Source organism: Euprymna scolopes, chromosome 32 (assembly GCF_053919585.1).
Source record: "Euprymna scolopes isolate OS-2025 chromosome 32, ASM5391958v1, whole genome shotgun sequence".
Taxonomy (NCBI): Eukaryota; Metazoa; Mollusca; class Cephalopoda; order Sepiida; family Sepiolidae; genus Euprymna; species Euprymna scolopes.
Genome location: NC_136513.1, coordinates 94,917,426 through 94,945,037, shown reverse-complemented (window position 1 = coordinate 94,945,037; position 27,612 = coordinate 94,917,426). Strand labels below are relative to the sequence as shown.

The 27,612-nt window shown below is 32.2% G+C and overlaps 1 protein-coding gene across 1 annotated transcript in view; it reads right to left on the bottom strand.

Annotated features, from left to right (window-relative positions):
* Positions 1 to 27,612, bottom strand: part of LOC145256508 (1-phosphatidylinositol 4,5-bisphosphate phosphodiesterase beta-1-like) — a 146,414-nt gene that overhangs the window by 107,921 nt on the left and 10,881 nt on the right. Inside the window, exon 2 of the mRNA XM_080115479.1 lies at positions 10,409 to 10,486. Within this exon, the coding sequence (XP_079971605.1) occupies positions 10,409 to 10,486 (78 nt within the window). The remainder of the gene's footprint in view (positions 1 to 10,408; positions 10,487 to 27,612) is intronic.

Sequence of the window (27,612 nt, the reverse complement as noted above, 5' to 3'; positions counted from 1 at the left end):
TGCGTATATGTAATGTGTATGTATGTATGCATATATGTTGGTTATATGTATGTGTGTATGTGTATGTATGTGTATATATGTATGTATGCGTGCTTGTATATATATATATGTATAACAGTGACCGTCTTCAGTGTCATGTCTGCTTGTGCGTGTGAATTTTGCTGCCAGAATTAAAGTCATTTTCGGCTCATGAACTTTTAGTACCTGAGGGAGTGGCACTCGTCTGACAAGACGTTGCAATCATCATTATATATATATATATATATATATATATATATATATATATATATATGGTTGACTATTTTAAAATACGGATTACATATGATGATAGAAGATGTGTCCAGACACAAGAATGGTTATGTTTGTATCTGGCAGAACGGTGGTTCATTAAAATTGTGGGGTCTGCGTTCGCGCCTGGTCCACAAAGTATGGAAATAAAAAATTTAAAAATTAAAAAAAAAAGTTTACAAGTGTTTTTGATATAAATGTACATAATAATACTTTGATAAGTATGTTTTAACTTTAATAGGGGTTGCAATAATAAAACTGTGGGGTCTTTCATCATATTTTTCTTTGGTTTTGATACCCCTAAATTCAACCCAAATTTACAACCCTTCCTTTTTAATAACCTATCATACTTTCATAAATCAGAGTCCATTTTCTGTAAGCTGTTTTTGAACCCAGTCAACGACGGGTACTTTTGCTAGTATATATGACATTAAGAGTGTTTTAAATTTATATATATATATATATATATATATATATATATATATATATATATATATATATATATATATGACATTAAGAATGTATTAGATTTTAACTAAAACTTTCTTAGTATATGATAAGATATTTACGACATTAAGAATGTTTAATAGTTTATATATATATATATATATATATAATATATACATATATATATATATATATATATATATATATATAACTCTAAATCATTCTTGATGTCGTATATATCATATCATATAGATATTTAAGAAGTTATGACGCAATTTCTGTCATTTTCATTCGTTATAATTCAAATGCTAAATAGAAACTAAAAGATTACGAAACAAATAAATGTAAAGTAGTATGTATCGAATATGTAAAAATTATCAATATATATATATATATATATATATATATATATATATATATATATATATATATATATATATATAGATAGATAGATAGATAGATGTGTGTGTGTGTGTATATATATAATATATATATATATATATAGATGTGTGTGTGTGTGCAGATGTGTGTAATTATATATGTGTGTGTGTATTTATATATATATTTATATATGTGTGTGTGTATTTATATGTATATATATATATATAAATATATGCGTGTATTAATATATATATGCTTATATATATGCGTGTATTTATATATATATGCGTATATACATATATATATATATATGCGTATATACATATATATATATGCGTATATACATATATATATATGCGTATATACATATATATATATGCGTATATACATATATATATATGCGTATATACATATATATATATGCGTATATACATATATATATATATGCGTATATACATATATATATGCGTATATCCATATATATATGCGTATATCCATATATATATGCGTATATCCATATATATATATATATATATGCGTATATCCATATCTATATATATGCGTATATACATATATATATGCGTATATACATATATATATGCGTATATACATATATATATGCGTATATGCGTATATACATATATATATGCGTATATACATATATATATGCGTATATACATATATATATATGCGTATATACATATATATATATGCGTATATACATATATATATATGCGTATATACACATATATATATGCGCATATACACATATATATATGCGTATATACACATATATATGCGTATATACACATATATATATATATATATATGCGTATATACATATATATACGTATATACATATATATACGTATATACATATATATATGCGTATATACATATATATATGCGTATATACATATATATACGTATATACATATATATACGTATATACATATATATGCGTATATACATATATATATATATGCGTATATACATATATATGTATATATATGCGTATATACATATATATATGCGTATATGCATATATATATGCGTATATACATATATATATATGCGTATATACATATATATGCGTCTATACATATATATGCGTCTATACATATATATATGCGTATATACCTATATATATATGCGTATATACATATATATATGCGTATATACATATATATAATGCGTATAATATATATATGCGTATATATATATGCGTATATACATATATATAAATGCGTATATACATATATATAAATGCGTATATACATATATATATGCGTATATACATATATATATGCGTATATACATATATATATGCGTATATACATATATTTATATGCGTATATACATATATATATTTATATGCGTATAGACATATATATTTATATGCGTATAGACATATATATATATGCGTATATACATATATATATGCGTATATACATATATATATATGCGTATATACATATATATATATATATGCGTATATACATATATATATGCGTATATACATATAAATATATGCGTATATACATATTATATATGCGTATATACATATTATATATGCGTATGCGTATATACATATATATATATGTGTATGCGTATATACATATATATATGTGTATGCGTATATACATATATATATATGCGTATATATATATATGTGTATGCGTATATACATATATATATATATATATGTAGGTCCCAAAATTTGGTCTACCTGTTGTCCTGTAAAAACTGTAATTTACAATATGTAGGAGAAGAGTTGATGCAGTGATTGCAGGTGATTAGATGACTTACTGACTAGATTTTTTTTAATGAATGATAAAAAGTAAGTTTTTGTATGGTTTCAAATGTTAAAAACTTCAAAGACTATATATTCATATATATATATATGCGTTTAACTTGTTGCTAGCTGTCTTGCTCTTTCTTGTTGCTGGATCTCAACCTTTTGAACCGGGAGAGAGACGTCGCTGTCGTACAAAGATGGCAGTGTTCTTAAATATGTTTTGTACAGAAATTCATCCGATAAGTATCAAAAATCGAAAAAATTCGATCCTAAAAATGACTTTTTTTTCCTTATAGATGAGAAAATATTTTTTGCAGGGAAATATTTTACGTTTCACCGGCCAAGGGATATAATTCTCAGCAAATCAAGGGAGATTCAATTCCAAGTAAATCATTCCTTCTTAAAAAAAACAAAAAAAAAAACAGAACTATTGTCATCAGGATATATAGCTCAGTGATAGAGCATTCGACTACAGACCAAATGATCACTCCGTTCAAGTCCGGGTGTGCCTCACCATTTTATTTTAATCTTTTTATTAATAAAGTTTCTTTATTTCAGTATCAAAAATGTAATTGTCTAGTTTAGATGCTTGAAAATACCATAAGGTTGAAATAAATTATCGCATCGACAATTATGTAATTTCCGTGTTATATTTTTATGTTTTATATATATATATATATATATATATATATATATATATATATATATATATATATATATATATATATATATATATAACTATTTCATTTATTCACATAAATTTACTATACGAGAGTATAGATTTATGCGTAAACTTTAAGTATTTACTTCAAAAGTGCTCAATACGTAGGTAGAGCTAGTTAGTAATTTATAAAATATATATGGCGGATACTAGAAAGCTGATTGGCCGACTAGAAATCCTCAACATATATAAAAACAAGAAGCAACGACAGAATTCGCGCATAAGCCTGACGAATCCTATAGTTGGATGAAACGCAGAATATTCAGTGTAGCTTAATCGCCATATATATTTTATAAATTAATATATATATATATATATATATATGGTGATGGGACGATTCCAATATATTTCCCGATTCCAATACAGATGACACAAAAATTTCACGCGCAGACACCACTACTAAATTCCCAATTCCGATTCTTTACAAATCTCTAAACGTTTAACTATAAAATTGTTATTTTGTCCAGATTACCGTAAAAATACATCTTAAATTTGCCTATATTTTTTTCAAACGTAAAAACACATTTGTGAGGGGGTAATCTAGAGATTATAGTCTTACTGGAAGTTTAAATCAATAAATATTTATTATTTTATTATTGCTACAAGCAGTGGAAGATGTTTCTTAAACCAAAATCAAATAAAAAAGATAATTTAAGGAATCGGTTTTGGCATTGGGAAATAGGCTCCAATTTTTCTGATTCCGATACCTCAAAAAGCTCCGATTTTTTCCGATTCCCGATTCTGCATTAATGTTGGCTTTTATAATCTTTCACATATTTTTTTTTACCAACAACGCTTCAAGCAAACTATCATTTACTCATATATATATATAATTCAAAATGGCGTAATATAAGCAAACTATAAGGTATTTGCAGCTTCTCTCCCAATTTTTCGGATTTTTTAATCATGTTTAAATGCATTTTATTTCCTTTTGGTTGATTGATTGTTGCTATTTCTTCTGATGAGTTAAGGGTAAAATAGATTCACTTATTGATATAATAATTAAGGGATTGAGTTTGTGCTACGAAACAGATACCGTCAAGAATTGTATAAGTCAACTGGATTAAAGGAATAAATTATAAGATGGTCAACATCATGAAATTTGGAATATCGACTTTTGTCATTCATTCATTATATGCTCTGTAATTACATTGAGCTTCTTAAATAAGGATTGGTATATACAAAAAGGAAATATAAGTGGATAAAGAATATTTCCACACACATATATATATATATATATATATATAACTACTTAATTTACTCACATAAAATTAATATACGAAAGTATAGATTTATGCGTAAACTTTAAGTATTTACTTCAAAAGTGCTCAATACGTAGGTAGAGCTAGTTAGTAATTTATAAAATATATATGGCGATTAAGCTACACTGAATATTCGGCGTTTCATCCACTACTCTAGGACTCCTCAGGCTTATGTGCGAATTCTGTACTACTACGATATATATATATATATATATATATATATATATATATATATATATATATATATATATATATATATTTATATATATATACTAGCAGGGAGACCTTCTTTGCCCGGGATTGAATGTTGAACTACTACTACTACTATATATATATATATATATATATATATATATATATATATATATATATATATATATATTATATATACTAGCAGGGAGACCTTCTTTGCCCGGGATTGAATGTTGAAGACGAATGTTTCACACTCCTATACTTATATACATAAATAGATTATAACCGTCATTCTAAGAAACAACTCACAAATTATAATTTTATTTCTATAACATTTTATTCACTTCAATACGCCCCCATTACAACGGACACACTTTGAATTTCAAATTTGCAATTTGCATCAAAGCACAAAAAATATTATTGACCTAGAATAAGAGACTATTATGTATGCTAGACAAATACTTCTATTCTTCAAAGGATGAACCTGGGTGAAAAAAAAAAAAAAAAAAAAAAAAAAAATCAAGTCCCGAAGACCCTTTTGATGTAGCAATGAAGGCTTATGATAGTGAGTGTGCTGGCGATTTAGTCGGCCTATTCTTGCTAGAGACTCTGAATAATAAATTCTCAGATCAATTCTTCGGCTTTTATGGGGATGACGGCTTATGCATTTCACGCGATTGCAACGGTAATATCCTAGACTTAGAAAGATTTAACTAGGTCATTCCATGAACTAGGATTTAAGATAACCATTAACACTGCTTTTTTTGACCTTCTGTAAAATTTATATACATATATATATATATATAGTTTTTCGGTGGGAAGGTATCCAAAAATTGAAAATAATTGAATTTCAACAAGGGTCGTTGATAGTGCTCAATTTGCTCAATTGTAAGAGAGCAAGTTAGGATTTAAAATAACCATTAACACTGCTTTTTTTTTTACCTTCTGTTGGTTGGTTGGTTGTTTTTATTTTACAGCATATCAACCTTTTTCAGGTTATTTAATGCTGAATCTAGTTATTTCGAGAAACGATTTTTAATGAAGTATATTTGTTTTTTTAAGTCGGATTCTATTTAACCCATAGTTGGGACCCTAACAGGTACTACCACTCCGGGTCAGAGTGGACCTGGGAGCAATGGCAATTAAAGGGTGGCTCCACACTCCCCAAGGCCCGCAAGGTGGGGCCTCACCATCGGAAATAGTTTTAGGTCATATTCAGGACCTGACCTTCTGTAAAATTTATATATATATATATATATATATATATATATATATATATATATATATATATATATATATATATATATATATAGTTTTTCAGTGGGAAGGTATCCAAAAATTGAAAATAATTGAATTTCAACAAGGGTCGTTGATAGTGCTCAATTGTAAGAGAGCAAGTTATATATTAAAAAAAATTTTTTTTTGTAAATAGTCATATCTTGCTACGATATGCAGACCGTTTCAATCATATCAGATATCATCAGGCAAGAAAAATTAAGGTACAAAAACTAAAAAGGTTCCAGACCTTTTCAAATTTTGACCAGTTGACCCAATTTAGTTACATCTTACCAATAACTGAAACATTTGATCCTCGCCATCGGGTTTCATCAGTAGCTATAACAACTGTGCTAGTCCAGTCTCTATTTCTCCCCTCTCACCCCTACTGTCTTCACACCCCACCTCTGTATTACTATATTACCCCCTTCCTCTCCCTACTAATTCCTTAACCTTAAACTATCCCTTCTATCAACAGAAACCGAATATTCAGAATTAACATATTCTCATAAGAACTCAAATATCACCCATCGCCATTCATGGCGAATTCTCTCTCTTCAACTACCTGGCTCTTATATAGGTAGAGAATTGCATAAGCAGTGAGATCTCTACTGGATCGATAGAAGAATCCCACTATTTTTCCAGCGACCTTGGCAACGGATTTGATGTACGTGTTCCATCTCAGATCAGGAGTAAAGGTCAAGTCCAGAAGTTTGTCAAAAGATGAAGCCTCTCCAAGACGAGAGCCATTTATTTCAATTGATGCAAGATGGGGATCAGAGTGTTGATGATGTAAAGATAGAAGCTTGGTTTTTGATGCATTAAAAGTAACCAGCCACCTCTTTCCCCATTGCACCACATGCTAAAGATCAGAGAGAACTTGATGTACTGCCATGTGGTGGTGGAGTATAACAAAGTGAAATTTAAAACAAGATAAAATAAATATAGGTACATATAAATGTAATATATCCTAAGCTAGATGTCGAATTTCCTTATATCTGTAACCTAGCTCCCTTGTCCAACTCTGATGAAAAGCATTAAGCTTCGTAATGCTTAGGTATAAAGAGCGTTTATTATCCCTTTTTCTATTCATATTTTTCTTATTTAAGCGACAGATAAATTCATATGTACCTATATTTCTTTCATCTGGTCTTAAATTTCATAATATATATATATATATATATATATATATATATATATATATATATATAAACACACACACACATATATATATATATATATATATATATATATATATATACTTGAGTGCATGTCTTACCGAAAGTTAGAACAACATCCGTTGGTTTCAAATTCAAACAAAGGGACCAATATCTGGTAGCCTATGTCGGACTATGTAACCTGTTTATATATAAACAGATTCTAACATAGGTGACCAAATATAGGTTCCCTGTGTTTGGATTTGAAACTGACTAACTATGTCTGTCTGCCTCCATTTTTTTTCAAAGTGCATCTCCTCTGAGGTGCAAAGTTGCAAAGCAATGCGAGGTGGGTCAAATAATTTTTTGTGAACTTTTTTTTCCTAAAAAATACCTGCTAAGGAGTCAAAATTGAAAAACAATGGAATGTAGCAGACTTAAATCGATTTAAGGTGCTCTTGTACGCAAGCGCAAATTTATGTTTGTATGTTAAAATTCTTATTCGTCTAATGGTAATAAGCAAAGCTAAAGCGCTAAATGTTTGACCTTTACTCTTGATCTGAAATGGAACATGTACATTAAATCTGTTGCCAAGGCCGCTGGAAAAATGGTGGGATCCTTCTATCGATCCAGTAGATATCTCACTGCTGATGCAATTCTCTATTTATATAAGAGCCAGGTACGTCCAAAGATGGAGTACTGTTGCCATATTTGGGCAGGAGCTGCTAGAAAGGGCTTATCCTGCCTTGATAGAGTTCAAAATAGACTTTGTAGCCTCGTAGGAGATGTCCTTTTCTCTTCTCTGCTACCTCTATCTCACAGAAGAGATGTTGCGAGTTTATCTCTGCTTTATCGTTATTTTCATGGTAAGTGCTCGACTGAGCTTCAATCTATGGTCCCCCCTCGCCAAACTTTCACAAGAAACACTCATCTAGCTGAAAGCACTATCAATAAGCCCTTCACTCTTTATCTGTGCCTAAACCTAAACGTAGATTCCATGAAAAAAGCTTCTTTCTTAGAACTGCACGCCTGTGGAACTGCCTTCCGTTCTCCTGCTTTCCAGCTGACTACAATCTGATTGTCTTCAAGTCCAACGTAAACAAGTTCTTGATGAGCCGTTCCACTTAAGTTAACAAATTTACCAAATTTCTATTACTATCAATTACTATATTCTCCAATTGACTACTGTACACTCTTAACCTTTATCCTCGAGTGGTCTCTGGACCTTGATAAGTGGTGATGTCTATGTAAAAAACAAAAACAAAAATGACACCCATGTCATACATTTTTTTTGAGGACTCGAGAAATGAAATGCAGAAAATTCGGTAGCACTTAAATGCTAAATATGTTTTCAGATGAAACTGGCATGCCTTGAATAGATCTGTAACCTCCACCATTTGACAAAGGGGATTCCCCGAAATATATCATGGAACATTGTCACACACAGTAGACCTTTTCAAGTAAGACAAAGCGACACAGCACAATTGAATATATATATATATTGATTTGCAAATTGTCACTTGTTTTCATCTTTCTCCCTCAACATGACTACATTCGTCTATATACCTATCACACACAATGCTTCAAGCAAACTATATTTCATTTATATATATATATATATATATATATATATATATATATATATATATATATATATATATATTATTTGTTCTACATAGGCATTCATATGTCACTACACATTCATGTGCATGTTTCAGTTAGCCAGTTACAAGTAAATAGAGACCTTTTCAGGTGATCTTACTTATACAAAAGTTTAGCCCGTAATGTTACAGACTTTATTTTTGTATAAGTAAGGTCTCTATTTACTTGTAACTGAAACATGCTCATGAATGTGAAGCGACATATTAATGCTTAAATAAAAAGTATATCTTTCCCTATTTTGGTATTGCGCATTCTTGTATGAGTCTTGTGGTTATGGTTGCTTCACCTCTGGAATAATTATATATATATATATATATATATATATATATATATATATATATGTTTATATATAAAATGTCTCAGAAGTAGAGTGAAAAGCACATCTTATTTTTCTTTTATCAATATTATTTTTTTTCCTTGTACACATGCTTGTGAATTATTCCATGGATTTCTGCCTTTGGATTATTATGGACCATCTTCTTCCAATTACGGGATTTCCTTGGATTTTACTTGTACAAATGGAAATTCTTTTAACTTTCTTGAAGTTTTACATTTGGATTTTACCGTCACTGGATTATTTATCTTCCACCAGACTATCCATTCATGTGTAATCACCTTATTCTTTACCATATTCCCTCTGCTTAACTTATTTTGTTTTCAAGTAAGATCTTTGACTTACTTGTTGTTTCATCAAATACTTCTGCATGCAAAATCCGATCCCGCAGTTTGCTAATTCCTACTCTCTGATGAGAAGGAGAGTATTTCTTCGAAACTCCGCGTATTAAGGACTATCCACTTATCTAGTGTTTCCTTTTCAGATTAAATATGTTTTTAGCTCATTTCAAAGTGTTTTTTAACATATTTTATTAACTGTTTGCTCATATGTTTATATATATATATACACACACGCACACACACACATATATATTTTAATGAAGATAGAAATTCATTGTAGTTACTTACTTTTTCATGCAAATTACTCAATAGCATATTTTTGTCATGAAATTTCATAAATATTTTTCTTTGTATGAGCTATAAAACGGTAGGTAAATGTAGAAATTCATATACCCATCAATTAAAAATAAATCAGTATTATACTAACTTTATTCAAATGAGCATTCATTTATTTATTTTAATTGTTCTTTTTATGTAAAATTTTTTTTTTATATAAATTTTTATAGTTCCTTTGTTTTAATATATTTCAAAACGGTTGTGCAATACTAACCTTTCCTTCAATTTTCCAGTACAAGAAATATCCCTTAGGATCAACTCTGAGGAGGATTTCACTAAAACTTGATGATCCCTAGAAAAAAAGAAAAAAAAAAGTACATAATTATTTTTTTACAGAAATGAACACAATTATAATTACATGTAAAAATAAAACAAAAAAAAAAATCAATTACATGGGATGCAGAGGAGGGGTTAATAATGTAAAAAAAAAAAAAAAAAATCAGTTACATAGGGAGGGGTTAATGATGTAAGCCCCACCCCTCCCTAGAATATGTTTTACTGTGAAGAAAAGTTATTTAGAAAACTGAATTTTAATTTGTACTTTATCCTAAAATTCATACTGGAATTGTTTACAAGTACTAGATAAAAACTATATAATTATAAAACTCAAATGACCTTGTAACGCTGTATGTAACTCACTTTCCGGTTTACGACATCCGGTTGTGCATGTGCGCATGACCTGCGCACTGAAATATTAACGTTATTATTTCGAAATTATTATTTAACATGGGAAGAGTGGGTTTTAAAATAACTTAAACGTAATACAGAAATGAACGATGTAAAAAAAAAAAAGAGCAGATATATCAAAATTTGAATTTAACTATAATAAGTATTATGGTATCTGTTCAGTGCACATTTACCTATAAGTATGGCCAACTACTTATAATTCAGTAACTGTATATTTTTTTTTTTCAAAAATAATCAATTATAATAAACAGAACGACTCATAGAAATCTATCTATATTCTTTTTTCATTTTAATATACTTTCACAGAAATGTATCTGTTATGTCAAAAAAAAAACCTATTTTCTTTACGTCACAAGTGTCACGCTCATACATGAATTCCATAGCTAATATAACATACTGACTCAACGGGTCACGGGTAGCCTAGTTTAGTTCTAAATGACACTCTTCTGGAGATTGAAGTTTCAATCCTCAGTTCAGACAATACTCAGAATACAATTGCGAATTACTTAAGACTTCTAACTGGTCATGGCTGACAGAACGAGAGCATGCTACCCCATTAGATTAAATAAGGGATTTTGTTCGATATTATGTATATCGAGTTTGACAGAAAGATTTCTGAGTTCAATAAGATACACCCATAGAAGGTCGGAGGTTACATCAGCTTAAATGTTGTGAGAATAACACTCCCGATAACATAAATTTATTTTTTCATTATTTTTGTTTTATTATTCCACAGAACGAGAGCATACTATCCTTGTACATTATTAAAGCGTTCCATTCGATAGTCCATGCAGATTTCTGAATTCAATGGATAGATTTCTGAGTTCGGCAAGATACTCCTGAAGAAGGATGGAGGTTACATCAGCCGAAACGTTATGAAAATAACACTGAAGATGAGAACAGTAGTTCAATCCTCATCTCAAAGTTTCAGAACCATTGAGACATTACACATACACATCCATCTATGTGCATAGTCTGCAGAGCTTCGCCTCATGCTTAAAAACAAAACTTCTGATAATTAGTCTAGCAGAATCTGCACCATTTCTGAGTTGGTGACCTTACTTCTGTCAGGCTGTGGTAGGGTTCTATGCAGTTCTAGGAGGCTCACCTGCACAGGCTTTACCATCTCGTACTTGGAGATGGGGTTAGTTTATTGCTAATAGCCTGAGGCGTTCCTATTGTAGGATGTCAACAAGGCCGCTCAGTCATTTTTTGTATACCAGAATGCTCAACCTTTTATGCACTGGCTTTTTAATCCCCACGTTATGACCTTCTGTCACATCTTCCATCTCAGAAGTCGAAAATAAAAGTTAATGATATGATGATATGAATAGATTGACAGTTGAATGATGATGAACACTATGAGAGGATTAGAAATAATGAAAGAAATGCATGAAGTTTGATGGGAGAATTTTTCAAAAATGTACTTCAGAACAAATATTATTTACTACTGAACTGCTGAAGTGGCACTCATCCTAGGCAGATTGAACTGGCTTCCTCTGAAGGAGGAAGTTTCATGAGAGTATGAAATTCACAAGTGCTCCCCAGTCGCATGTATATCCCCATTAGGGAAAATGACGACATTAAGTTTTTACAGCTCTTGCATGAAGGTGTCGACGCCCTCCTACATACAGCGCTTGGTATTCCTATATTGTCACCCATCTGGTCCTGACCAGGCTCAACATTGCTTAACTTTGGTGATCTAATGGGAACCAGTGTGTCAATGTGATTGTGCGATATTGATATTTTTATAATATTATTTACAATTGGGGACCAAGCATGAATTGTTTCTGTATACGGATGATAAATAAACATAGCGGATCTTATTGAAATGGAAGGTTGGATACGTAGTAACAGTTGGTAACAGGAGATATACCTCAACCATGATGATAAAACGAATAAGCTTCTCTCTCTCTCTCTCTCTCTATATATATATATATATATTAGCAGAGAAATCCAACGTTGTCCAATATTGAATAAGAAGCAACACACTCCCATAAAATTGCCCATTTTTCAATCAGTATTATGTTTGGTTTATAAAATCATTGCTGATTGGCTGTAGCAGTCAACTTCCTTTCTGGCTTGTCCAATCAATGACTATCACTCAGGCAAGTCGACCACGTGACTGAATTTATAAACGGTTAAACCCACTGCAATTCTCTCTTTCTTCCCGGCTCTTGCTGACAACACACAATTTCGGCACAATTTCGCCCGGGGTCCTTTTGGCCCTGGGTCGAAGAAAAGACCTACAAGTCAACATGGCTACCTCCAAAAACATAGTTTCATGATTGAAACTTTGTCTACAAGAAAAGAGTTTATTTGTACACAATACGGTTGGACTGTGGAGAGTAGGGAGAATTTTATTAAATACAAGCCGGTTTCCATGACAACAATATATTGATAGACAAGATGCAAGCAAGGGCGGTCGGATGGTCCACAGAGTTTTATAATTATACTAGACTACCTGTGACCTGTTGGGTCAGTATGTTATATTAGCTATGGAATTAATGTATGAGTGTGACACTTGTGACGTAAAGAAAATAGTTTTTTTTGACATAACAGAAACATTTCTATGAAAGTATATTAAAATAAAAAAAGAATATAGATAGATTTCTATGAGTCGTTCTGTTTATAATTGATTATTTTTGAAAAAACAAACAAACTTACAGCCATTTTTGGTTTTCCATACTTATAGGTAAATGTGCACTGAACAGATACTTAAAGTTAAATTCAAATTTTGTTATATCTTTTAATTTAAGCGTGAAAAAAAAAACAAACAATTGGGACGCTGAAAACGTACACAGTAAAACAATATGTTTTATTGTCACATTGATTATTTATTTGTAATGCAAATTAAAGAAAACATATTTTCGGGGTTATTTATTTATGTTGGTAGTGTAGAAGAAAATGTATGAATGTTTTTTAAGAAAGGTGTATTAAAAAATGGAGAATAAATTAAAAAAAAAGTAAGGCGCCATTGTAAAATGCTCTTATGGCTGTCAATAGGTTAAAGTAGATTTATTTGTAAGAAAATTGCGTTAAAATAACTTAAATGTAATACGGAAATGAACGCTGTAAAAAAAAATGCAGAAACTATTAACAATTGTTTATTTGGATAATTTAAACGTGAAAAAAACAAAACAATTGAGACGTTGAAAACGTACACAGTAAAACAATATGTTTTATTGTCACGTTGATTATTTGTTTATGTACGCATGCACAACCGGAAGTCGTAAACCGGATGTTGGGTTACAACACCCATTACAAGGTCATTTGAGTTTTATAATTATATAGATAGATAAAATGAAATAAAAATCTGCACAAATGTTCATTCAAAACAATTACACCTGATGGTATAAGCAGAACAAAGATATATGAAGGACTTTTTAATCTTGGTGGGTGGGATAGTCACCCTCCTCACCAGTCAAGCCTGAGATGAGCTTAGGAAAAGCCCAATGGAGAACAAGTTGAATTGTCGATAAAGTATAGCAAATAGCGTTGGGTTATATCACCGGTTCCCAATCTTTTATACATGGCGACACACTATTGAGTTTTTAAAATTTTTATGGCACACCTATCACAACCCCCCCTCCCCCTAATATTTTCTTCAATTATTAAACTATAAATAATCATTTTTTTTCACAGTTCATACTGCGACATAGCATGGCTGCATGTATGTAAATCTATGAGGAGCGACGTCACCGGTGAGGGGGGGGGACTATAAAAAAAAGAGAAAGATAAAAATCTCAGGAGAGATGAGATAACATTTGAAAGAGAGACGTGGAGTATGTGCTAGATCACGTAGGTGACGTCACAGCTGTGACAAGGAAGAAATAAATGTTTTTGTACCAAAAAGCAAGTCAGAATTATTTCTTCTTCCTTTGTCCACTTTGCGACTGAGGCCACAACGTGCGTACAACATTATAATACCAATATACCAATAAAACAATATAACAGTTAGAATACATTAATTTGAAAGATATTCTATATTGTTACTGCATAAAGTTCCTATTTACAATGCCTCCCCATGGGACAGAGTTAGACACCAGGCTCGTTTTTTTAATGTGGAGAAAAGGGACAAAAATAAAATTTGTCTCAGTCATGAAGGATTGCTCCTCCACTGAGAGAGAACAAGAAATTGAAGCACAGCATCTGAAGAACAGATACTACACTTTGGTATTTATTTGCTTCCCCACGAAAGCAAATTAGACACAAGGTCGTTTTTTAATGTGGGGGGAAAAACCAGCTCCCCCGAAAAAGGGGGCACTCTGGCAGTGTCTAAACAAATAACAATTGTCTCGGTATGAAGGGTTTCCCCCACATTGACCAAGACCTAATTATTTAAGTGAAGCATCAGAACAGATACTAGGGTATTTATTTGCTCCCCCACCGATCAAATTAGGCACAAGACCGATTTTTTATGTGAGGAATGAAGGGGAAATGGGGACCAGCTCCCCGGGGAGTAGGGGAGCTGGATAGTGACAATTGGTATGAAGGGTTGCCCCTACATTGACCAAGGTCTTATGTGTGGAGTTTCCCCCCACATATGGTCTTTGCTTGCAGTATCTGCCGGAACAGATACTACAATTTGATCCCGGCCTCTAGGCCAAGAATGTCTGCTACTGCATAAAGTTACCTTGAAATTTACTTTTTTGTCTTACAACCTGTGTATTTAGATATCGAAATCAGGTCTGAATTATTCAGCACCATGCCAATTCCTGATGGAATTACAGATAGGACCAGCCGGAAGATTCTTGACAGTTATCTTTTCGAGTTTATGTGGAGACAGAAATTTAGCAATGATCCCTTTGTCTCCATCTTTTAACCATATACAGGAAAGCTACCGAATCGGGTTGGTGAAGTTTCTTCCACATCCCCCGTCTTTTCTCTACCCACGTTAACATCATCTAATACGACCATAAAAAAGTTTATTTAATCCTAAGGGAATATCCCCGGCTGTCTTAATTAAAAAAAAAAATTTTAATTTAAAAAAAAAAAAAAAACGTATAATGTTTATTTGTGATTTCTAGTTATTATTTTTTTTTGTTATTTAATAATAACAATTATTATTATTATTATTATTATTATTATTATTATTATTATTATTATTATTATTGTCATCAACCCATTTGTTTGCATAGAAAATTAGGTATAATCTACTATTATATAAAGGAACTTTGTGTTTGTATGTGTGTGTATTTGTGTGTTTATGCGTATGTGTGTGTGTGTTCGTATGGTTGTGTTTGTGTGTGCACGTGTGTGTATGTGTGTGTATGTTTGTGTGTGTGTTTGTGTGTATGTTTGTGTGTGTGTGCATGAGATTCCTACGGACTTCTAAACGGCTTAGACGATTTATTTTTTTAAATTTCACACAAATGTACTTTATGTATCTGGCAATGTTCTTAGATAGGTTTTGTATCAGAATGTCTTCAATAAGTATCGATAATCGAAAAAATGCAATGAAAGAAGGAACATGTGATTTTGACTAAAGTGAATAGCAACAGGTATTAGATATAAATGAATAAATATTTACAAAGTTTCAATTCATGGAAAGGGAGACGGACACAACTCAATTTTTGTTATATTGTAGTACTGCCAGGACAACGTCAAGTGACCTAAGAAATTACTATTCTTCTTCTTCTTCTTCTTCTTCTTATTATTATTATTATTATTAATTGTTATCGAAAACTAGATGTTGAATGTGGAAAATGCAATAAGGGAAAAATATTGTGACTAGAAAAATGTTTGGACAGCAAGAAGAATGTTAACTGTGAAATTTTAACATAAACTGAAGGAAGTTTAGTTGATAAACAAACGAATACGTTACAAAACATCACGTGATTTGATTCTTTAGGCTACGTATATTGGTGACGTAATTACAAAGGGAGATAGAGTTAGAGTTTAAGAAAGACAGTCGAGTGGAGACGAGCTGGCGACTGGCTGTAATGGCTCTGAACCCTGAGGAAGCTGTTGAATAATAAATAATAAAAAATATCGATAGAATGTAGAACTTGGGAAAAGCATGCAACTTTCCAAGTAGAGAAACATTCTGGAAATAAAAGTTGCTGAAAATACATCTGAGATTTCTGGTCATTTTCTTGGAATGAATCTTCATTTGCAACATCCAAGATCTGAACAGATGAGGGCAGTCAGCTAGTGGCCGAGAGGCCATGGTCTCTGTATATCAGCAAAGGTGTCCGGTGTATGATATAGTCAGAATGTAAGAAACAACTTAAAACAAGTGTGCAACATTTCAAGTGGGCAAACATTCTGTGAATAAAAGTTATCGAAAATACAACCCGAGACTTCTGGTCATTTCCTTGGGATGTATCTTCATTACAGTTTTTGCGGATCTGTCAAACAAGACCCAAAGATGAACAAGGTATGTTTCCCCTATTGGCCAGATGTAAAACCCATCAAAACTGTATTCCGTCTCTTTGTATCGTTCATGTTTGTTAAAAAATGTGTCATACACGCATCAACTAGACGATCACAAACACTAAAGACTCTCACAGACAAAAACATTTATATACAGAAACGCAACATCACTAGACGACAAATAGAGACGCTCTCATAAATATATACACGTTACGCACATTCAATAGACACTTAAATACATGAACTTTAAATGCATTGCATAAACATACAGTTTATGCAATACAATAAAATGTATACTCTCTTTAAATAACCATAAAACCAACATTTGCAATAAAATGTATACACTCTTTAAATGACCACAAAACCAACATTTATTATAAGAAAGAAAAGTTTCATACATCAAAATACTGTGAACAAATATAGAAACCAGTTAATTATCGAAAGTGTTCAAATTGTTGGCCATTGTGGTCCATGAACAGCTGACAACGCTCACTAATTGAATAAAAAACGTTCCTAATCAGTTCAATTGGTATGTTGACACATCTTCTTTCAATGGTTACTTTCAACTCATTCATTGTAGCTCGTTTTGTGGTGTGAACCCTGTATTTAACATGCCCCCCCCAACTCCGCCCCCCAGGAGAAAAATATAGGGGGGGGGGTCAAATCTGGTGAGCGTGGACAATACTTCCTCTTTGTCCTAACTATCTGTTTCACAGGTGACTATCAAGATATGTTCTTACGTCATGATGATAGTGGGGAAGTGCTTCATGCTGCTGGAAGTGCGATTATTTATTCCTAAACATCTCTTGGGAACGTGGCATAACGTATTCATGTAGCAAGTTGAGATAATTTCAAGAGTGTATACATTTTATTGGGACACCCTGCATGTACACCCTGTTATATAGACCGCAGCATACAACATAGGTCGATTTGGTCATTGGTAAGTGTGCACACAGTCATACAACAACTGTAAGCATTGAATATACAGAGGGTGGAATTACTTGTCGGTTGAAAGAGGATGACTAGTTTGAGTGTCAGAAATGAACATGGATGAGAGCTCAGATGTGGACAAAGTATATTTAGATGGCAAACCTATTGATATTCTGAAGAAGTTTTGTTAGCCTGGTGATATCGTTGGAGCAAAGGGGGGGGAGCAGGTACTAGTGTGATTGCAAGAATTAGAAGATAAAATTCAGGGAACTTCTGTCATTACTAACCAGCAGAGCGTTACAACTCTTGACCAAGGGAAAAGTCTAGTAGGCATGTGTACAATGTATTGATATTGTATGGAAGTGAAAACTGACCAATGAAGGTTGAGGATATGCGTTGCATGGAGAGAAATAATATGAGGATGAGACAATAGATGTGAAATATGAGTTTTAAATACAGACTTAGTTGTGATGACCTCAGAGGTAGATTAAATTAGCATAGTATAGAAAGATATGTATAGAAAAGTAGACTACGATGATTTGGTCACATTGAAAGAATGAATAAATTTTTATGAATAAATATTAAAGGGGGAGAAAGAGAAAGAGTAAACAGACGAAGATGATAGATAGATAGATAGATAGAGAGAGAGAGAGAGAGAGAGAGAGAGAGAGAGAGAGAGAAATAAAATAAGAATACACGAAAAAATAGAAAGAAAGAGGGGAGGGAAGGATGAGAAAGACTACACAGAAAGACAAAGATGAGATATAGGTAGAGAGAGAGAGAGAGAGAGAGAGAGAGAGAGAGAGAGAGAGAGAGAGAAGGATAGAGAAATAATGACAGAAGGAGGATGAAGAGGGAGACAGAAACAAATGGATGATAGACGGAAAACATTACTTCCCTTTTTTTGATAATCAGATAAAAAGTTTAGAAATTCGTGCAAAACGTTAATCTTGTCACTGGAAGGCTTAAAAAAAAAGGCTTTAAAATTGTTTTCCTAACCGCACCCTTTTTTTGAAGGTGAACTATAATAATTACAACGACTTATCATTTCTGATGAAATCCCCGACATGTCACCAACAACTCCCCCCCCCCTCTCCAAATGAGGATCGACGTTATCCTCATTTTCACCCACCCATTTCATCAGCATCCGCAACTGACTTAATTGATCAGTAAACCAAGATAAAGTCAATAATAACAGATTGGCTAACACTTACATTGGGTTACACCTAATTAAATTACCCATAATGATGTCATCAGCGTCTGTCTACTTGCAAAACATTCACAGTAAGAGCTCGTCTAGCTATAACCATGGTACAATGGGGAAAAAGATGGCTGGTTGATTTTAATGCATCTAAAACCAAGCTTCTCTCTTTCCATCATCAACGCTGTGACCCACACCTGACCCCTATTGAAATGAACGGCTCTCGTCTTAAGGACACGCAATGATTACTGTATGCACATTAAACCATATCCTAATTTTTAGATCATTTGTAGACATTTAGGCAGACGATACTGTCATCTATTGCAACACTGCAAAGGCCGGAAATGGCCAAGATCTCTTTGATTCTCACTCCTCTGATCTTGGGCATATGGTGCAATGGGGAAAATGCGTCTAAAACCAAGCTTCTCTCTTTTCATCATAATCGCTCTGACCCCCATCTGGCTCCAATTGAAACGAATGGCCCTTGCCTTGCAGTCACACCAAAAGAAGGTAATGCTGACTGTTTGGTGGTCTGCGACAAATCTCATCCATTAGTTTTTTGAATGGAGGTGAAACCATTACAGTGAAGAAGTACTGTCAACAAATGGATGAAATGCATCAGAAACTTCGACAACAACACCCAGCATTAGTCCACAGAAAAAGGACCAATTCTCTGCCATACTCTCCAGACCTCTCACTAACTGACTACCACTTTTTCAAGCATCTTGACAACTTTCTGCATGAACGATATCAAAAACGCCACCAGAATGCAAGATTTTTACGTTACTCGCATAATTCGATCAACAAATTTTTGTTTGAGGCGAGATGTGTTTATCTGAATTTAAAAGTTACAAACCGCACGAACTTTCTTGTCAACATGATATAATAAGCAAAGTAGAAAATAGAACAACTTGGCTTTACTTTCTGGAAGGCTCATAAATCTCGCTTTTTTTTTTGTTCTTTAGTCCTATGAGCGATGGTTCTGACAAAGGGGAGAGAATTGCTGTTTTCCCAGTTGGAATTTTCCATCTAACACTTACCTTTAGTTATTTATTTAATTTTATTTATTTTTTTTTATTTTGAAGTGGTATTTTTTAGCCCCGTTCATCAAGCGGCTTCATGCTTTGTCTGGAGTAATTTTGATTAAAAAAGAAATTATTAATTCGACTTGTTTTCTGGATCAGAATCTATCCATCTCATCGTTGGCTAGTTTTTGATTGACTATATATATATATATATATATATATATATATATATATATATATGTGTGTGTGTGTATATATATATATATGTATATATGTGTATATATATATGTGTATATATATATATGTGTATATATATATGTGTATATATATGTGTATATATATATGTGCATATATATGTGTGTATATATATATGTGTATATGTATATATATGTGTATATATATATGTGTATATATATGTATATATATGTGTATATATATATGTGTATATATATGTAAATATATGTGTATATATATATGTGTATATATATATATATGTGTGTGTATATATATGTGTGTATATATATATATATATATATATATATAGATAGATAGATAGATAGATAGATAGATAGATTCTTACCATTTTTTGTCTAGTATACAGGGTGGAATGATGAAATTTCCAATCTATTTTTATTTTTGTTGCAGACCATCTACTAGTTGGCCAGTTGTATACAAATCGCAAGAACAATAGGAGTCTTCTATCATGTCTGAGAGTAACACACTGTTCAACAAGCGAGATGTACAACTCATGCTCTCTACCGATCCAAGTTATGACAACAGGACCATTGCCAACACCCTGAAAATACACAGCTGGATTACCACGAATAATAAGGACGTGTCCAGGGTGATGAAAAAGCAGTTTCTGACCACGGTTATGGTCTTTGGTGTGGTTAAAAGTGAGGGCCACATCATGCCACCTCACATCGAAGTCGGCTTGAAAGTCAACACCAAAGTGTACCTGGATGTGCTGAAGAGTATGGTGATCTCTTCATGCAATCAGGTGGCCGCTGGCAGACCCTGGGTGTGGCAACAGGACTCGGCGCCGGTCCACAAGTCCAAAGAGGCTCAGGTTTCTCTCATTGGCACCACCTTCCCCCCCAATCCGAACCCACTGAACTTTTTCGTTTGGTCATTTGTCGAGAACATCACCAACATGACCTCTCACAACACCAAAGCCAGTCTGGTCGATGCCATACGCCAAGTATTTGTTGAGCTCCCACTGGCGCTTGTGGAAAAGGCATGTTCCTAGTTCCGGACCCGTATCAAGTTGATGATTGATCCTGAAGGCGGCTACATATAATAGATGTCAGCTCTGCTACATAATCAAGTTACTTGAATTGAGTTTTTCAATACAAGTTTTAAAATAAAGTTGAAGTGTTGTTTTCTTTAGGGCGACAACTATACCGTTCCACACTGTTCAACCAAATGTCGGTTCACAGTGTGAATGACATTGATTTTAAAATGTTTGTTTCTGATAAATAATTTCTTTGTTTCATTGATTTCTTAGTTTTTAGAGTTTCTGTTTTTCTAAACATGAAAAATCGATTTTGTTGAGAAATCAATTACAATTTTATTTTTTCTCAACTTTTGCATTCAGTAAATATACCTGCCTCATCAAAAAAGAACAAAGTCAGACATAGGATCAGTTTTTTATGCATGGAAAATCCAGTTCACAAAAAAGGGCATTCTGAAAGAAGTTATAACTATTTTTGTGCCTTATACGGTTGCAAATTTTTTTCCTTTTTTTCAAAAACGTGCATTTCGTCACATTTTTTTTTAATACTTTTTTAGTAAAAATTTTATATCTTAGTTAAAACAAAATAAAACAAGGAAATTTGCCATATAAGTGTATTTTGAGACAAGGAATCAGCATATGGCATTGAAAATATCTAGAAATTAATGGTTTCCAAGCAACCTGTAGTAAATGCACATAAATATGCTGCAATACCATAAAAATACCATAAAAATACCATGAAAATACCATGAAAATACCATAAAAATACCATGAAAATACCATAAAAAATACCACGAAAATACTATAAAAATACCATGAAAATACTATAAAAATACCATAAAATACCATAAAAATACCATAAAAATACCATGAAAATGCCATAAAAATACCATAAAAATACCATGAAAATACCATAAAAATACCATGAAAAGAAGAAGTTAGAAAATGTTTGTCAAATTCCAACCTCTGTTCCATCGCTGCAATGTTACAAGTATTTTGATGGAACGTGCACTGATAAACTCATGGCAGTGCCTCTTCAATGTTCGTACCCCCGATTAACCTGACAAGCAGCAAAATCACACCCCTACATTCTACAGATCACTAGATGCCGGAAAGCCTTCTACTCTAATAGCTTCTTCCTTCGAATTGCTAAACTTTGGAATTTCCTCCATGTAATTAGTTGCACATATACGACATGGTGACACATCAGTTCTCATTAGATTACCAAAGTTAGCAATGTTGAGTTTCATGACCATTTGGAAATACCAAGTGCTGTATGTGGGAAAAAACGATAACTCTCTGTAACAAAACTGCAAAAACTAACACCAATGTATACATGCGAGTGGGGATGGCATGTGGATTAAGTATTCCCTAGAAACTCCCTCCTTTATAGAAACTGGATGGGAAATGTTGATTGAGCAGAATTTGTTACCATTGGACCTGAAAACGATGATGTTGTGGTCAGCCATGAATCGACACTGTGGTATCATGCTGGGGTTTTAGGTGGATGGAAGATGAAAATAAAGTTCTTTGTAGTTGTGGTAGAAAGAAGAGGCTTTGTTGTGAATGTCTTGTAACATAGTGTGGACGCACGTATGCAAGTGCATGCGAAATGACGTCATCGATATGGAAAAATAAAGACTTTAAAAAGGAGATCACTTTAGAGAAAGGGATAACGTTCGAAATCATGTTAAAAGCGTCAATACATTCGAGAAGACAATCACGTGAGGGTTGTCATAGTGGTAATGGGAGAGTGAGCAAGTAAATATCATTGTACAACAATAACAAGAAAAAGAAATGCGAGTTGAAGTTCTTTTCTGTTCTTTGTCTACTTTGCGACTGAGGCTACAATGTGTTGGTTCCGGGACAACGTTACAGACTTACTAGGAGGAAACAGAGATTGAAGCTCAGTCAAGCACCTTCTGTAGAAATGACGGCAGAGCAGAGAAAGACTAGCAACGTTTGTGAAATCGATTTCGTATGCTGTTGATGCACTAAGTGGCACCTTTCCAGATATCGCAGTAATATTCTGTCTTAGATTGCATATGACTCATATAGAGGACTAGTAGACCGCCCGGCGTCGCTCGGTCATAAGGTACATTTAAATATTCATGCAATTATGTATTTATTATTATGGAGACAATTCTCTGTCGATTATTATATTGTACCTAATATATGTTAGTGAGATCAAAACTAAAATATATATATATGACTTGGGTGTCATCAGCCAGAATTGAAACCAAGCATGCAACTATACACCCTTATTCCTTAGCCTTTGAGCCACGCCTATATATATATATATATATATATATATATATATATATATATATATATATATATATATATATATATATGATGAAAATAATGGAAATAGTATTCCGATAAAATAGAGAAAATAAAAAAGGGAACAAACCGTATTATGTGTTCACCAACGTTTCGTCTTTATTTCGATTCACCCAGAGGAAGTCTCGAAATAAAGACGAAACGTTGGTGAACACATAATACGGTTTGTTCCTTTTTTATTTTATATATATATATATATATATATATATATATATATATATATATATATATATATGCACACTAGCAGGCTGCCCAGCATTCCCCGGTCATGAAATACGCATAAATATTATATTTTAATTAATGGAGATTTTCTTATTTATTATTAACAGAAATACCGTGGGTATCAAATGTAAAGTTAAATTCCTTTTAAAAAAAATGAAGTAAAAAAAAAAAAAAAAAAAAAAAAAAAACGGAAAGAAACTGAAACATGTCCATGCGAGTATTATGCTTTTCAATTGTTGTTGGATCCATTCATAAAAAAAGCACTGATTTTATTTTCACAATAAAATTGTAAAAAAAAAAAAAAAAAAAAAAAAAAAGAAAGAAAAAAGATTATCTAATATATTATTTTTATGCTTATTCAGAAAAAATAAAAAAATAAATTACAGAAAAATCTTTATGGTGTACGTATCTATCACAGAACGAAGATGGCATATTCCAAAAATCATAGAAATTGATCAAGTATTTTTTTTTATATAGAAAATCAATTTTTTATGATTTTTAGCAATTTTAATAGGCTGTTTGCTCTCGATAGTTCGAATTAAGTTGTCTTCCCTTATTTATTAAACATGACGGATCAAAACAATATCTTACTTCGTATTAAAATTTGATTTTCTTATCAAAAAAATACTACTTGAAAAGAAACTGAGACATATGCATGCGAGTATTATGTTCACCTTGTAAGTAAAAATTAAAAAAAAAAAAAAACTACACGAACTGACATCGAAACCAAAACCTAAAGACACTGAGTCAAGTACGATAACCATTAGGCCAACTTGATACGACCTTTGAAAAGTGTTTTCAAACCTACTTATTCTTAATATAATGTGAACGATTCGTGCATTCAGTCATGAAACAGTTGACAAACTGATAAAAACCCGATGACCACCGCCCCAAGTACTAACTTTTCATTTTTGACCCCCTTAGCAGCCCTTTTTTGGGATGAAAACCGATTAAAATGTTTTCCACATGTCTGAATACTTGTTAACTAAATTTCTAGTCTGTAGATCCAAAATTGATTGAGTATATAGGTTGAGAAGTGCCATCACACGCACATAGTCTCACTTTTGTGTGTGTGTGTGTGTATATATATATATATATATATATATATATATATATATATATATATATATTAAATTTATTTATACAAACATTGATGGCTACATATGTGCATACATGTTTCTGTAATCACCCGCGTTGGGGGATAACGTCTTCAGGCCAAGAATTATCGTCGAGAACTGATATTTCAAACAAAAACATTTTCTTATTTCGTTTACACGGGTGATTACAGAAACATGTATGCACATATGTAGCCATCAATGTTTGTATGAATAAATTTCATATACCTGCTCTGTTTACTCATTGAGCACTCTTTGGTAGACACGTGTTTCATTGGATGTACTTAACTTCTAGGAAACTAAACTCTACTGGCTATATATATATATATATATATATATATATATATATATATATATATATATATATATATATATATAGCATAGTGTGAACATTGACGTAACATTTTTTCCTTCGTTTTTAACGGAGGCTTTACACCAATGGCAAAAATATTTTGAAAAAGGAAATCACAAATCACAATTTGCGTCATATTAAAAACCGTCATTTTACAACTGTACCTAATATGGGCTAGTAGGTTATGGCCATGGGGTCATGGGTGTAGATTCATAGGTTCTGATTTCATGATTTGATGAGATGGTGATTTAAAAAATATAGATACATAACTTTCGTTTTATTTTATTTTTATCGGTAAATATTGAAATTAAAATTACGCCATGGGTTTGAATTGTAAAAAAAAAAAAAAAAAAAAAAAAAAGGAAAGAAGAAAGTGTTTGTTCGACATCTCTGCGGAATTCAAGTAAATTCGAGAATTTTAATTTAGTCCCCCTCCCCCTCATTATATCACCATTTCTCGTGTATCTGTGTTTCTCGGAACTTATATTATTATTATTATTATTATTATTATTATTATTATTATTATTATTAATAATAATAATAATAATAATAATAATAATAATAATAATAAATAATTTACTATCAATCGATTGTTGGTACTTGTGCAGTTTACGGACCGTGCTATTCTTTTTAGATAAGATTTTCAAGTTAAATGCAATTTTTACGGTAGTTTTTGCTTTTTAAATTGTTAGGTGAAAGTACACAATTGTTACCAAGTTAATAATAATAATAATAATAATAATAATAATAATAATAATAATAATAATAATTTGTATTATTATTTTGCACATGTTATCAAAAGAGATGGAGAGTACAAGAAATCTGGGGAGACTTGTCACTCAGCTTCCAGGAAACACCACAAGTTGTTATCAAGGAGAAATCCTTTATGGCCTGTGTGAAAGCTCCCTGTGAGCCAATAATGATAATAATGATAATGATAATAATAATAATGATAATAATAATAATGATAATAATAACGGAAGATTCATAAGAATGACAAAAGATTAGAATAACGAAAACACCTCAACAAGGATGCGAAAAGAACATATAAACCGAGAAACTGAATCTCTAATAACTGCAGTACAAGATAACTCGATAAGAACCAACCATATCAAAGCAAGAATCGATAAAACACAAGAAAACAGTAAATGCAGACTATGTGGACAAAGAGACGAAACGATAAACCATATAGTAAGTGAATGCAGCAAAATGGCCCAAAAGGAATACAAAAACAGGCATGACCAAGTGGAGAGGGCGGTGCACTAGGAATTGTGCAAACGACTGCATTTTGAACGTACAGACAAATGATACAAGTATAAACCCACAACAGCACTCGAAAACGAGAACCACAAAATCCTATGGGACATGGACATACAAACGGGCAAACCCATCCAAGCAAGAAGACCAGATGTCATAATAATTAACAAGAAAGAAAAATCCTGTCAAATCGTAGACTTTGCTGTCCCAGCTAACCAGAGAGTGAGTATGAAAGAAAAGGAGAAACGAAGCAAATACACAGAGCTAGCCAGAGAGTTAAAGGGATTTGGATGATGAAGAAAATCAAAATAGTACCGATAATAGTAGGAGCACTAGGAAAAATTCCGAAAAACTTTGAAAAAAGAATGTCAGAAATTGGAATCAGAGGAATAACTGCAAAAGTACAACGACTAACGATAATGAAAACGACTGAAATATTAAGGAAAACCCTTGAATGCGGAGAATAACACAAGAAGACAATATAACGAATAAGCGTTACAGGGAATGAAGAACACCGAAGCTGCATATCTACAAGTTCTACACCCCTATCATGCATCCCCCGCCCCATAGTTTCACCACCGCTCCTCCGAATAAAAAAGTGACACCAAAGAGCTGAGAAGCCCCAACCAGACCTCGGTTAGACAAGCGCAAAGAGAACTGGAACCTTGGGGAGG